Source organism: Cyprinodon variegatus, unplaced genomic scaffold (assembly GCF_000732505.1).
Source record: "Cyprinodon variegatus isolate N-32 unplaced genomic scaffold, C_variegatus-1.0 Scaffold396, whole genome shotgun sequence".
Lineage (NCBI taxonomy): Eukaryota > Metazoa > Chordata > Actinopteri > Cyprinodontiformes > Cyprinodontidae > Cyprinodon > Cyprinodon variegatus.
Genome location: NW_015150849.1, coordinates 142591 through 157306, shown reverse-complemented (window position 1 = coordinate 157306; position 14716 = coordinate 142591). Strand labels below are relative to the sequence as shown.

Genomic DNA, 14716 nt, shown 5'->3' with positions numbered 1-14716 from the left:
AAGGAGGTATTGTTCACAGGTTACCATAGCATGTTTCCAAGCGATACAAGGCGTTGTCTATATAAGACTCAAACTCACTGCGGATCCAGACATTTGAATTGAGAAAGCTTCCTGGAGAGGTGGCGAAACGTCTTCAAATCTTGAAAACCAAGTCCAGTGGATATTTTTTGAATTTTTACGGAATGACATTGCCAATAGTATGTCTGCCAACGGAAATACTTCCTTGTGATTCTTTCCTTTTAGCTTTTACCCATCATGCTGCCGTATGCAATGCCTTGAAAATAAAAAAAACTCTCTTACTACTTATAGATTAGCATTTCTGCTTTTTTTTTACATGACCTATGCTTACATCCTGTACAATTCCACTTTTTTATAGATATGTTATTTGGGCAACAAGAATCTAAGCGCCCATAACTTAGATCTATTTGCATTTTTTTGAAACGACACAAAGCAAAAAAGGGTTAGAATTTAAATTAAGTTTTTTTTTCTTTTTTGTTTACCGACTACTGATATCTAGTGCTACTGAAATATTTTCTAGGAAACGAGTGAAAAAGCTGAGGCAGAGGAAATGTGATGTACGTTGGCAGGACCAATCGCATTAGTAGCCTAAAATGACCTAAGCTTTTCTTATTAAAACAGAGACTCTAGTTTTTTCCCCCTTTATCTCAGAACTCCTTGTTTGCAGATCTGGAATGAGAATCAGGGCTTTTTTTTTCATCAGAGAGCTTCTGTTCTGCTTCCCTGGGTCCAGATGAACCCTCAGTGCTTAAGACTATGGATAAAATCCTAATTGCACTTAACTTTTAAGCAAGATCTGTGCTGCATTAGTTATTTGTTTGCTTAGTATTCCCTTGTTTTCTCACAATTCTTCCCAATTCTTTAGTTTTGTTAAAAGAAACTGCCCTGACTCAGCTTGTAATGTTTATATCTTAAGTTCTGTATTTGTTGTCTAAACTAATGTAAGCTAATATACTGTAACCTAATTGTGTTTAGTGATATGTTGTATCTAATTTCAAACTTAGACATAAAAGATTTGTAGATTTATCAATGACTGTGGCCAGTTAGTAAATACAGTCAAGCCTATTAGAGATGACATCTGTTCTATGACACCATCTGTTATGATTATCATCAAACACAAAAGCCCAATGGGAAGTAAATGCATGTTTCACGTCTTCTTGACACACAGACTCACAGTTCCAATGGTTAGAAAAAGGAAAAGCTCACCCTGCTGTCCGTCAGGTCGTAGATCTTCTGGCTGATGTAAGTGACGTCGGGTTTTGGCTCGTTGTGTGCGGCACGGCGGGAGATGTTCCTGTTGGGCTTGGACAGACGCAGGACGGAGCCCTCTAAGCGGACATAAATGGAGTGGGTCAGGGTGGCATGGTACATCTCTGGGTCATAGCTGTGGATCTCATTCATCCAACCCTGAGGGAATTGAGAATCAAAAAAATGGTTAGTTAATAAAAGACAGACAGATAGATGTGTTCCTGTTTGTACATGAAAACCAGAGCAGATTTTTATACAGAATGATATAAAATCATTGCTATAATAGTTGCTCAGGTGAAAAATAAATAAAAAAGTGAATCCCTCTTGCTGATTCTCTTATAAAGTATCACGTTCAACATACTGAAAGAGCTCCTGTTTTGGAATAGCTGTGCCCTTTAGCTATCAGGGTCTCTGTGCAACATGCTTGGCACCTACTAGCTTATATAACTCAGTCTAAGAACTAAGCATTTCTCCTCTAGTTCTCTGCAGACTTTATTTAAGTGTGTTTTATGTATGAGAAGATTAAATATATGTGGTGATGCTTTGATCAAATGTTTATTACTCCCTTTATAATGTCGGATACAATTTCATTCTCATGTTACACCCAAGTACCCAAACAAAAGGCAAAGGGAAACTGTTACAATGAGAGAGGGAAGAAAGTGTGAAGCAAAATCCAAAATGTGAGCCTCTAAGGAAAACAGCTGAGCATGCTATGTTTGAAATAAGCCTTGGAAATTATCTAAACATAATTTTTTCTAGTTTTGCTGCTCTGACGACGTTCTTCAACTCTTTTCTGCCATTTCTTTTTCAAAACAGTGGAAGCTAGTAAAGAGGAAATAATATTACTTCATAGTAGGAAGTACAATAGAATAGCCTCAAAGTGATTTTTCATTGAGACAGATTTAAGATATTCAAAAAATAAATAAAAAACAGATTTCCTTCCAGTACAGCTCTATCCCTATACTAACCTAATGTATCTTCAAATGAGCAACAAAACGTATCTAAATGCTCCCAGCACTAAGCAATAATGTCTCATAGTTTTCATCCAGCAGCCCTTTGAATAGCTTTGGTGGGTATCAGTGCAGTGCTTTGCTTGAACCTTACCTTGAATATTCCTGGTTCTTTTACATCCAGCTGGGAAATATTCCGCTGGTCTTTCCTCCATCTCCCTGTTCTGGTCACTAATGAGGAGCACCGAGGAGCAGAGAGCCAAAGAACCAGCAGAGCAAGAATGAAACCAACAGCTATCCCATGCAGCACAGAACAAACACATGGAGGCACTGGAAGGACGAAGTAACAATACAACAACTGTGTTAAGAAGACGAGGCCAACCACAGGCACATTTTCCATTTCTTCCTCAGGTCTCCCATCCTCTACGTCCAGTTCCCTGCCCAAGCCAGTGCTTCCAGTATGGGGCTGCTGCAACATGGATTGTTCACCTTCTGGTGTCTCGGTATCTGTACACAACTCAAAGTCCTCGCTGTAGAGTTCACAGAAGTCCTCGTCTTCCTGTCGAGCCACGAGGGCTGACATGGAACAGCGTCCCAGAGTGAGAGAAGGAGACCTGTGGAGGGTGGATGAAGAAGCCTGGGTAAGAGCTGGTGCGAGTGAAAGTGATGGGAAAGAGAAAAAGGACGAGTCGGGGCCCTTTTCCGTAGGAGTCTCCTCTTCTTCTTCCCCTTCGGCGCCCTCTTCTTTGATGCTATAGTTGTTGTTAGCTTCTGTGTGCCCATTTACCGCAGTTACTCCACTGAGCTCTGATGCACTGGATGAGAGGGATTTAGCCCGATGGGCTGCACTCCCAGCAGCTCCCATACCAGACTCATCCCCCATAATTTTACTAAAAAGCTGCAAGGGGTCCGACATCACCTCCGATAACCGCCTCTTGGTGTCCTCTATCCTGGCCTCCACCTCCTGGACCTTGAAGAAAGATCTCCCATCTGGGGACATAATAGGAGAAGAGGGGGCTGTTTTGGAGTCTCCACCTGCTTGAGTGACTGCAACGGGGCAGGAGGACAAGCGAGGCTGAGAGAACTGCTTGAAAAGCTGCATGTTACGAGGCGGAGCGCGGTGGGTTGGCTGTATCTGCTGGTGCTGAGGAGGGTGTTGAAGAGGCCCTTCCTGATGTTCACCCTTTGAAGTGTCCGTCGAGAGAGACTTAACAAACGATTTCATTAAGTGTCTGTGTCGGGCATGTGGGGGTACGATTACAGGAGCAGTTTCTCGAGAGTCGACATCATTTGACAAAGATCTAACAAGGCTGAGAAAAGGCTTGGAAGAGGAGAGGGCTGCAGACTTACAAGGAGAAGAAGAAGCGGAACTAATCAGGGGTGGTTGGGTTGGGCGATCTGATGGCCAGGAGGAGCTGGCAGGAGGAGGGGAGCTCAGGTGGGAGTGGGCTGAAACTGGATTAGCAGTAATTGCAAAAGAAGGTGTTTGTGGATGTGAATCCAAAGGCTGCTCAGGCAGGAGAGCAGAGGCAGCAGGTAGTGGAGCTGCTGAGATCTCCTCCTCCACAGATTCAAACCCTTTCTCCACTTTTGCCTCCAAGCCTTTTGCAGCACATTGCTCATCAGTCCTGGCGGGTTGGCTTTGAGCTCCTGCTTCACATCCAACAGATAACCTATAGAGCTCCTCTTCCTCATCTTCCTCCTCCTTTCCCAGAGCAGAAAAGTGAATGGTGATAGTGTCACGAGAGTGGGAACGCTGCACCTGCAGTTTGGGTCCTGGTGCCTGACGAAGAGGAGTGTCAGCATGCTGGCCACTTCCCTTTCTGCTGCTGCCCTGACTGCTCATCATCCCCCTTCACAGGGCTCACAGCCTGGAGGAGACAGAGGGAGGCAAGAGGATGGAGCAGTTATCAAAACGCAGTTCATCACATACTTTAAATGAATGCAAGGAGCCACAGGAAGTTATGGTGGATGGGATAAAATCTCTAGAGAACAGTACTAATGTAAAGGGACTGGAGAAGTATGTCCGTGTTCTCTGACCCATTAGCCCTCATTATGTATAGATGAAGCTGGCATGCTGGGTCAGCACGCTCTCTCTCACACTTGTCTGTAGAAAAACTCAATTACTCACCACAGTATGGCAACAAGATTAATGGGTTTCTGCAGAACACATCAGTTTAAGGAGATTGTTCATCAACAGGTGAGCTTTAGTTCACCCCAACCCCAAAAAGGTGTCTTATGAAGATGAAGATATGATGAAAGTGGGAAAAAGACTGCTACCATGTCTATAGAGAATGTTTTGATTACAGGTTTGGCTATCCTTAGAGATGATTGGGCAATATCGTTTGGCATATCTGATTGAGTTACATCAGGAGATGAGGCCTTGATTTATTAGAACACCTGTTTGTTGAACACATCCTGTAAACTAAAGCTAAGATACTTTTGAAGCAAAAGTAAGCAGAACAAACTTGAATCTTTGTGAAAATTTGGAGTTTCTTGTTTATGTCCACTACTTTGGGGGCTACTCCAAGGCTTGTGCTATGTTCAGACTGCAAGCGCTGGAAGCAGCAAGAAAAGCTTCTGCTGCTTCATTTTTGATGCTTGTGCACATTGATGTCTGATGCGCCTCAAGTGCATCTTTGATGTTCCTGAAGCGCATCCAGTAAAGTGTGTCCAGATGCATCTGATGCTTCTGCTGCTCCTGTGTTCAATGGCAGAGAGCGGGTTTGCTATATTTACTGTTATAAGTATATAAAAATAAGTTTTAATATGTTTTTGAGTGAGAAAATCCACCTGAAAATATCGTCTGTGCAGTCAGTTCATAATTACGACCCTGCCTTCAAATGTTATTATCGCAGTTGTAAATCCCCTCCAATGGCAGCCTCTAACCAGGTCGCCCCTTCTGGGTTTTCTGCTACTGTTCCCGGCGACTGAAAGGCGTTTTTTTTCATGTACGTAATCCAAACTGCAGGCACCAGAATAATAAAATATAAGATATTTTGCCAGCAGGTTTCGACATTTAAGTCAATTTAGGCAATAATAAACTGTTTCAGAGGAGTGATCATAGCGATCTGCATCAGCAGTGCTGTGTCTGTCTCCCTGCCAGCTCTTAGATCAGCTTCTCTGATTGGTTGATGTGGCACATTAAGCAGCAAAAGTTCACTTTTTCATCTCCAGCAGTTGCTGCTTTTGCAGCATCTGCTGCGTTAGATGCTCTGAAGCTCATGAGGCGCTGCTTCAGCTAATCAGACCCTGCAGGACGTTTTGCGGCACCTTTATGCGATTGACTTGAAATACCATTGACTTTGCCTGTAAACTCGCTGCTTCAGCTGCCTCTAGTGCGTTCGGTCTCAGAGTAGTATTAGCTAAATCAAACAGGCAGACCATTTATTTAAGTTGACCTTTAATAGGAAAATAAGACATTCTCCAGTGATTGTAGAATAAATATGCCAGACACTGCGAGGCAAACCAAATCAACCAAATCAGAAGCAAAGGCGTCTAGATAAGAGACAAAACACTATCAGATAGGATTAAGAAAGTTGGCCAACACTTTATTAAAAAATGCTAATGATAATTGGAATGCATTTGATGGTTTAATCTCCATGAAAGGAGAGACCGCCAAAATAATTGAACCATACAGAGCTTCATGACATTGCTCTTTCAATGGTCCAAAAACCAAGCAAGCATTGCAAATATAACACAAAATGTTAAAACAGAGTGGATACTGAGCTCTAAGAAAAGAGAAATAAAGTTTTAACCAAATTCCAAAAACAGTAGAAACAAACTTATTCATGGTCCCATGGATTTGCAGCATGAAATACTCTCTTATTAAGATGTTTGTGCTTGTTTACCCTTTTCTGTTGTACAGAAACATCATCCCTGGTTAATGTTACACAAATGTGCACAGAGACAGAAACTCTGCAAACAGCCAGTGGCTTTCAGGCTTCTGGAGTGCACATAGAAATGGCCCGTAATGGAAGACGGAGGAGGGATGGAGGGAAACAACATAGCATTCGTGAGTGTGATTGCCTGCATTTCAGAGAAAGTCTCAGAGCCCCTGGGGGCTCTCTGGTTGGCACCACATCTCCAAAGATTGTATTTAGCCTGGATGAAATAACAGAGCATTTGACTTTCCCAGTCAACCTTTCAACTTGATTGTGGCACAATAGGGTTTTCTGCATGTGTTTGTGTGTGGGTTTATTCTTGGCTTTGCTAGGGGCAGATCAGGCAGAATGAAAACAAGGAAAGAAACGACTGAACAAACAGAGCAACTAAAGAGAGGAAAAATGCCGGGGGGTTGCCAGGTTTGAGGAGCCGTCAGAAGACCTTTCATGGACAAACCTCTGACAAGAAGTCCTTTTAAAAAAAAGAAGAAGAGGGGAATGGAAATTGCAGAGAGAGAAATGGTAATAGAGGCAGAGATGTGTGCAAATAAAGGACAAGAGATAAGACACAGGAGACAAATGGGCTAGAAGAAGGGGCCACGGTGATGGAGGTGGCTGTTGTTGTGCCCAAAGCCTGAAGGACAATTTAAAAACATGGAGAAGGTTGACAGGGTTGGCAGACTGATGGCCCGATGATTTCCTGGAGTCAGTTTAGCAGGATGCAGCGAAAAGACAAATGAGATACAGCTTTGCACTCTCAATCACGCAAATAAGGAGTTCTGGTAGAAAAAACAACATGCCTCAATTACAAGGGTAGATAAATAGAATTTAGCACGTACTTCAATATTTTTTGCACATTTTTTCCCCCCAAATAAACTAATTCTTTAAGCTAACCGACATCTCATTTCTACAGCGCCTTTAAATGAAGTACTACACACAGGCTGAAAAAAACCTTCCACGGCTCTTGCTGAATTCATCATTAGAAGCAGATCTCTTTATGTTGGAGGGCTCACCCGCAGCTTTAGTTGGTCCCTGTCTTCAAAGTGCTACTTTCATCTAAAAGCTTTGTGTTTGTTTAAGCTGCCTGTGGACAAGAATAGGCGTGGAGACAAGAGGAGAGCAGCGGAGAGGAGAGGAGACTGGCATTGAGACAAGGCTCATCCAATTAATCAAAGCAAGCTGGGCCACTCTAATCAGCTAAAGCCTGAAGACGGGAGACGAGAGAGAAAGGAAGGAGGTTAAAAGCAGCAAGGTAGGAGAATTATATATGAGACCGAAAGACTATGTAAAAGGAAGGTGGGTTTATAAGACGTGCACATGCGACAAAAGAATCAAGAGTTTAATAATGGCAACTTGAAAAAAATAATACAGAAAAGGTTTGCATATTCAAAACTATCTCCCACAACACATCAGAAAATACACTCAACTCATTACAGTTAACAAACCTTTACCAATTCCCCACTAAGGGAAGAGAAGCTTACTGAGGCAGAAATGGAAATTTATGCCCAACAATTTGCTGAGGCTTCAGCATGTTGTGCACCAAAAAGTGATGAGTTTAGTCAGTTATAAAGGGCTGCCAACTGATTGAACCCACAGAGCCAGGATGATCTTTTACTGCTAAGCCAACTAATCCAATACATCAAACCTCAGATTAGCAGCAACAATACTGCTTTTAAATGTGTCTGATCTCTGTCTATTTATATTTGACTCCAAAGTAATGTGGTATATAGAGTATAGTACAAGTTTATTGTGAACACTAAGACTGAATGTGAGGTGCCAAGGTTCAATGGTAGCAAACCCAAAAATCTGAAATGTCCTTGTCCACCATGTTTGACAGAACTGAGGCCACGGGGCTGTGATATATTTCTAATAATCTCTACTTGGTCTCAGTTGCCCAAATACAACAAAACATTGCTTTTCATTTAAATGCACTTCTCTAACCCTAAATCATTCATTCTTTCAAGAAGAAAAAAAGAAGATATTTCTCTGGTAACCCTTGCAATGAACCTAAGCTTGATCACTTATTTATCTATAGGTATAAAACATGACAACATACTTTTAATGTTTAAAAAGGCCTAAAGACACTGAGATATTTTTTTTATTTTATTTGAGCTCTTTTTTTCCCTCTTTTAACTAATTTCATCAAGAATTCCATAGTGGTGACGTTTGAGTTATTGCAACATTTAAATTCCCTTTAAGATTAATATAGTATTTTTGAATTTAAATCATAATAATAATTTTAATAATAATAATTTTATTGCTATTCCCACTTATTAAATATATCACATCAGCTGATCAATCAGAGGCTGTGTCGGATAAACCAATTAAGCATCTCATCAAACATTTAAGAAAAAATGTATGGATATCAGTGTGGGGTTTTCTAATTGGTGTTCATGGTTTGCCTTTCGTTTTAAGCTTTCTTTAAGAACTGAATTTTTTGGAGATGTTGGCTATTTCAGTTGTTAGAAAATTAGTTTTTATCATGAAAAGAAAATAGGTCACACTAAAATCAAACAATGATATATTGGTCTGTGGAATGGATTAGGCATGTTGTTTCTGGTTGATAGCAATTCCCTAATCTTCTTTCCATTTATACTTTGAATTAAAGTTGTTTTGTAGGACTATGGGATATGCATCTGTTCAATTTTAAGGGTTCAAATCTGTGAAAACCTGAAATTTTCAAAACCATCTTTCAGTTCTCAGAGGGCCCCTCTGCTGTGTAGCAATGTGTCTTATTTGGCGGGTAGTTGCATCAGTAAAGGAAAAAAGGAGGGAAAACTCTGCATTGTCAGTGTGCAAGCTGTAATGACTTGCTGCGGTGACCCCTAAATAAAGGAAGCAGCTGAAAGGACACATCCTTCAGACCACAGTTCTGTGGTCCGATATATTCAGGTACGTTGGAAGAATTTGAATTCAGAATTCCCCTGTTTGACTTAAAATAAAATGCACCTTCATATCCAACAGTAATTATATTGATTGTGTGGCGCAATTATACTTTGCTTAACAAAAACTGAGGTTAGTATACAACAAGAAAGTGAAATTCTGCCTCTCAATTATAAATATAAAGTTTAGACTTCCTTCTACAAAAACACATCTTATTAAAATGATGAAAGAGTATGCATTTGACCTGTTCATCTATCACTCAGGAACAAGTATCATGATAATTCTGAGTAAAAATACAGACAATTAAAACCTTTTTGGAAAAAAAAATAAGCATAAAAAATAAATCCCAAATATCCTTATAAATGCTCACCATAGAACAAAGCAGAAAACTGACTGGCTGAAAAAAAGGGAAATAAGAATATCAGAGAATACTAAAAGGGCAACTAGACAAAAACCAAAAAAATCTAAAGAATAACGACAAAGCCAACATGGCCACCACAGGAAATGAAAAAGAAGAAGCCAGCCAACACTTTTCATAATCCTGTCCATCTGCACTACCCTGCAGGGTTTAAAAATAGCTCAGAGGGGCTGTGAAGGTGCTGAACTCCTGACACCACTGTTGACTCACTGGAGGAGAGTAGCAGGTATGCACTGTAGAAAAGGCTTTTCATTGCTGAGTGATGCTCCCACATCATCATTCAGAAAGCAAATCCACTCTTAGATTATAATCAATACCAACAAATGGCTGAACATAAAAACCACGAAAAAAGGCGACAAAATGATTTATCCTGTAAATATTTTGTCAAATGATTTTTTATCAAATATCACAAAGCAGCTGCACTCACACAACACAAAAATACTCGCTCTGTTAAGATAACCCCACACAATAATTGTTTCTCTAAAAATAAATCAGAATTATTTTTACAATAAACAACACCAACGGGCTCAGACTCCCTACTAAGGAGTGATTCATCACTATTACAGTTAAGCTGGTTTATTTGGGTAGCAGCAACATGTTAAATGCTTTGCAAGCCCAAATTTGGTTTCATTACAACCAAATTCTCAAATAACTTATTTTAGATTGGATGCTAAAGGCTAAAGCAAGGTAGCAATGGTATAATCAATAAGTGGAGAGAAAAAAATTTATGTTATCTTTTATATTTTCTACAAAAATAAATCTGATTAAGTGTTATATGCATTTTTTAGTCAACACTTGCTGCTGTAACATATATAACACTTTTAGGGAAAGTGTCACACAGTTGAAATAAGGGTCTGTAATTTCACTAAGCCATTATAATACCTGATTGTCCTTTGAGGTAAACCATTCAATTATAGCTCTAAATCTAGGGATATTGACCTGGAGACTCCATACCTAGTTGTGTAGTGCTTTTTGTATGTATGTTTAAACAGGTTTTTACATTATATATATTACACTTATATTACAATGTGATGAATGATAATAAACAAGTTGCACATTCAGCGGAGGTTCACAGGGAAGGGAGGGGGGAGAGGGAGCATAGACTCATGTTTATGGAATATCCAGGAGGAGTTTAAGATATCCAGCCATCAAGACCGTGCATGATGAATAGCATAAGACTGCTACCTTCATGTTTAGACATAGCATATGGGCTAAAGAGTTGAGTTTTTGCTTCACCTGATAAGAGCACCTTCTTCCACATGTTTGCATTTCATTGTGTCCTCTACATTAGTTGTGAGAAAGATCAAATAGGATGTATTATGGTTTCCTGTCAATTTGGTTTTCTTCTTGCCACTTCTCCATACACCCTGTTTCAATTTACTTTATATGTCTACTGTAATCCTTCATATGCATGAGGCTCTTGTTAATTAAAAGGAGAAAAAAATTAGAAGAATTAGATTTCAACTCACAAATCACAAATACAAAGCAATGAAATTGATTCTGCATTTAACCCATCCCCTTGAGGAGCAGGGGGCTGCCATTATGTGGCGCCCGGGGAGCAGTGTGGGTTAAAGGCCAATTTATGCTTCTGATGCATAGCCTTTGCAACTGTCAAATCTGTCTCTGTGTGCGACCACGCCCCCCCTGCAGAGGTTCTGCAACCATTGTTGAGCACTTCAAAAAAATCCTGACTACACGTCGGATGGTTGTAAACCCACGCAGACCTCAAGCAGAAGTGCTGTGATTGGTCCTTGGTATCCCTTTCCAGCTGTCTGTGTGGTCATCCGCCAAAGTTCTCGCAAGTTCGCAAATAGGCTCCCTATTGAGCTTTGGCAGGTAACTGCTGTGCGTCCCTAGAAATTCCAGACCGACGGTGCAGAAGCATACCAGCAAAACTAGTTTGTGACCAGACCCAAGTGACATTTGATGTGTGCGAATGCAGAATAATAAGGGTCTTGCTCATGGACCCAGAGTGGCAGTCTGTGGGAGTGGGGCTTGAACTCAATACCTCTGGGATCCAAGCGCAATGCCCTAAGCACTAGGCCACCTGGCCTACATATATCAGTTTGTTTACTGATAAGCTAACTCAGGAAAGCAAATAGTTGCCTGAATATTTTTTTGAACCTTCAAATGGCCATATGCTGTGAAGTCTTCCCACATGAAGGGAAACAGAAATCTGACACAGTCCTGAATCTGTTTATTTTTGTAAGATGAGCTCCTGCAGGGCTCAGAGGTGCTTTTGGACGGTGAGTATCCACGCACTGAGTCATGACGTTACAGGAAAAAAAGACAATCAAACTGGCAGAAATGAAGAGCTCTGTCAGTGCTCTGCTGGATCAAACTGGTTTTCCTTCCTCTCAAACCTAGATCTACCATCATCATCATTCCAAACATCACAATAGAAATGATTTGGTGGTTGCCATGATAACAGTGAAGCTTTTCATCCGCGTCTGCACTCATCCCTCTGTCCTCCTTCTGTTCTGGTCAGAAGACCTGCTGTGAATGTTTCTAAATACATTTGGACTGCAAAGAGAATCATTAATCTCAGATAAGATGGATGGTAGAAAGAGAGGGCTGTTACATCATTTCAGAGAATTTGGGACACTTTCCCCAGACGACTTCCGCTCTTCACTAAGATCTTTCCCGTAAACACTGAGATAAAACGATTTTCATCATTAGGAGGAGCTTATGTGCTCAAGAGGCACCAAGCATATTTCACGCCAAGTAGATTTGCATTAGATATCGACGCTTTGTGCCATGTAACCCAATTTGACAGTTTAGAGATCAATGCACACAAACATTCGAAGGCATTAAGTAATTCATAATCTGAAGTTAATAATCTGTAACTGCCGCTGATGAAACTCAAACAGCTTCGGGGTTTTGGTGGGAGTTAAAATCCATTCAATTACAAAACGCACAGAGGAAGAAGAGGGGGAAAGAAAACAGAAACAAACATCAAATATGAGTCGATTTACTGAAACATATTAATAGTTAAATACTCTTTTCTCTTTAGTTCACAAACAAGTATTGCTGATACTTAAAATGAGGCTTTGAAGCTCTTAGAATCAGAGGGAGTATCTCTAACTGTGGCAACAAAAAAGGTTTATCAATAAAAATTTCTTTGGTTAACTCAGTTATATATTAGTCAAATACCATACCAGTGCCTGGAATTCCAATAGTAGTATTTAATGTTTAACCTTTGAGGTTTTATTATATATTTTTTCACATCTTGAAGTAACTAGTCAGACTTCTTAGCAACATAAACCAATCTCCCTTCACATATACTTCACATACAGTGTATTTTGTCTCCCATAAAGTCATAAACAATCGCAATATACATTCTGACCAATTTGTCTGATTAAAAGTATGGTAGTTGTTAAAATATGATTTAATTATGCCCACTTTTCTCTTTTAAAAATTAAATGTTCAATTTTGTGTTTAAATTAGCTGCAAGCAGATCATCTGTAAACATTTAAGGTCTTAACAACCTCTGTATGTGTTAAAGTAATCTATATAATGTGTTTTGCTTGGTAATTGGAATCCCAGAATCTATTGACTAAAGGTTATTAACATGACTAACAGAACTCCATCATCAACATAAGCAGAGTCATATCTACATAACTCAGAGTATTTCACAGCAGATTCCAACCCAAACCAGAAATGAGCAGAAGTGCAGAATGCAGAAGTTTTTCATAACACTTAAAAATGACCTTAGCAGATCTTCTCTGCATGTAAAAGGTCAAGTTAAAAAGATTGTCAGAAATTCTTAAGAGAGTAAAAAATTTGGAAACTCTTACAAAAAGAACAGCTTCATATTAATGCTTCATAAGGTAAACATGTCAGATTGATCAAGAATGATAAAAAAAAAGTGCATAACAACCCGCTGAGCTACAACTTTCCATGCGAATGGTGAAACAGTTCATAGTAAAATTGTGGTTTCTTGCCCCAGTTACAGATGTCAACAGAATTGATAAAAAGAAGATGACACAACTTAGATATAACTTTATCTTTGTCATGACTTTCCCACTTCCTGGATCTGATCAGTTTTTACTAAGGACATTTTAACATAACTGAAGAAAAAAACTGCTACCCTCCAGTCAGCTCTAGTATTATCATCCTAATGTGCAAATTGGTTGTAGGTCAAACGTCTGTGTGCAATCAAGCTAACTTCCGCATTTCTCTGAAATGCTGGAACTTCCTGTTTGCTGTGATCGTTGCAATAGGAGAGAAGCTCCAGGGCTAAATGCTTCCCTTTTATTTCTCATCAACAGTAATTGGAAGATAAAAGCTTTGCTTTCCAGCTGCTACAGATGCTCTGGAAATAGGGGTGGATTAGATACGGGTTATGGTTCAGTTCGACTCAGTTCATATCCTGATAAAGAGCACTTCTCTGTTTTTTATGTGTACTAAAACTAAACCAGCAGCTGTAGTGGCATCATTAGAGCTGTGGCACTTGTGGCTGCTTGTCTCTGTAACAGCACTGACGAATACCCCACAAGCCGTTTAATTTTGACAGCGAAAGTGCAATAAGCCGCATGCTCTGTGTATGTACACGCTCATGCATTCATCCGTGGCAAAACACTATTGCATGACACCATTTTTCCCCCTGCAGATGAGGAAAGGAAACCAGACTGTCTGCTGTGAGCACAGATATGTGTCTGACAGGAGGGATATCGGATATTTAGCAGCTGCAGAACTCAAGTCCAAATGTAGCTGCATTCTGACAGGTTGCATGAAGGTCTGTAAAGGGTTGATCTCAGTGTTATGTCAATGGGGGGGGCCGTTAAACTAAGCTTAGGTTCAGTCCCTTCCTGCCAAATTTACTCTGACATCCTCAAATAAAATGTAGTGCATCTGTTTTATGAAAGACCTGAGTATCAATGGAACAACTCCAAACCTACAAAGACAAGGTCAACAGTCTGATCTGACCCGCCATCTAAGGACATTATTGTTCAGAGGAGCAGTCAAGAGACCTCAACGCCATGCAGTCAGAGGACTGGAACTCAGTGAGATATTGAGAACATTACACATCTATTAAAAATTAAAAAAAACACTACAAGGTTAAACAGCGTTTCACTTTTGTTTCTTTTAAAGATAGCTGCTGCTGGAGAAACAAGACATATTTGAATTACAATTCTGTATTTCTACACCTTAGCCAGAATCCATCCAATCTCAAGAAATAGTGCACAAGAATAGTCTTAAATGGGACTGGAACAATTAATTGGATTAATCACGATTAATCAATTATTTAAATAATCATCAACTAATTTAGCAATCAATTAATCATTAACTAGAGCATAGAAACTATAAACATG

General features: G+C 39.9%; 1 protein-coding gene across 1 annotated transcript in view; it reads right to left on the bottom strand.

Moving 5' to 3' along the window:
* Positions 1–4065, bottom strand: part of LOC107092843 (testis-expressed sequence 2 protein-like) — an 18445-nt gene extending 14380 nt beyond the window's left edge. The window contains exons 1-2 of the mRNA XM_015387512.1: positions 2371–4065; positions 1225–1425 (exon numbers count right to left, since the gene is read on the bottom strand). Coding sequence (XP_015242998.1) covers positions 1225–1425; positions 2371–4065 — 1896 coding nt within the window. The remainder of the gene's footprint in view (positions 1–1224; positions 1426–2370) is intronic.
* Between the last annotated feature and the right edge of the window lie 10651 nt (positions 4066–14716).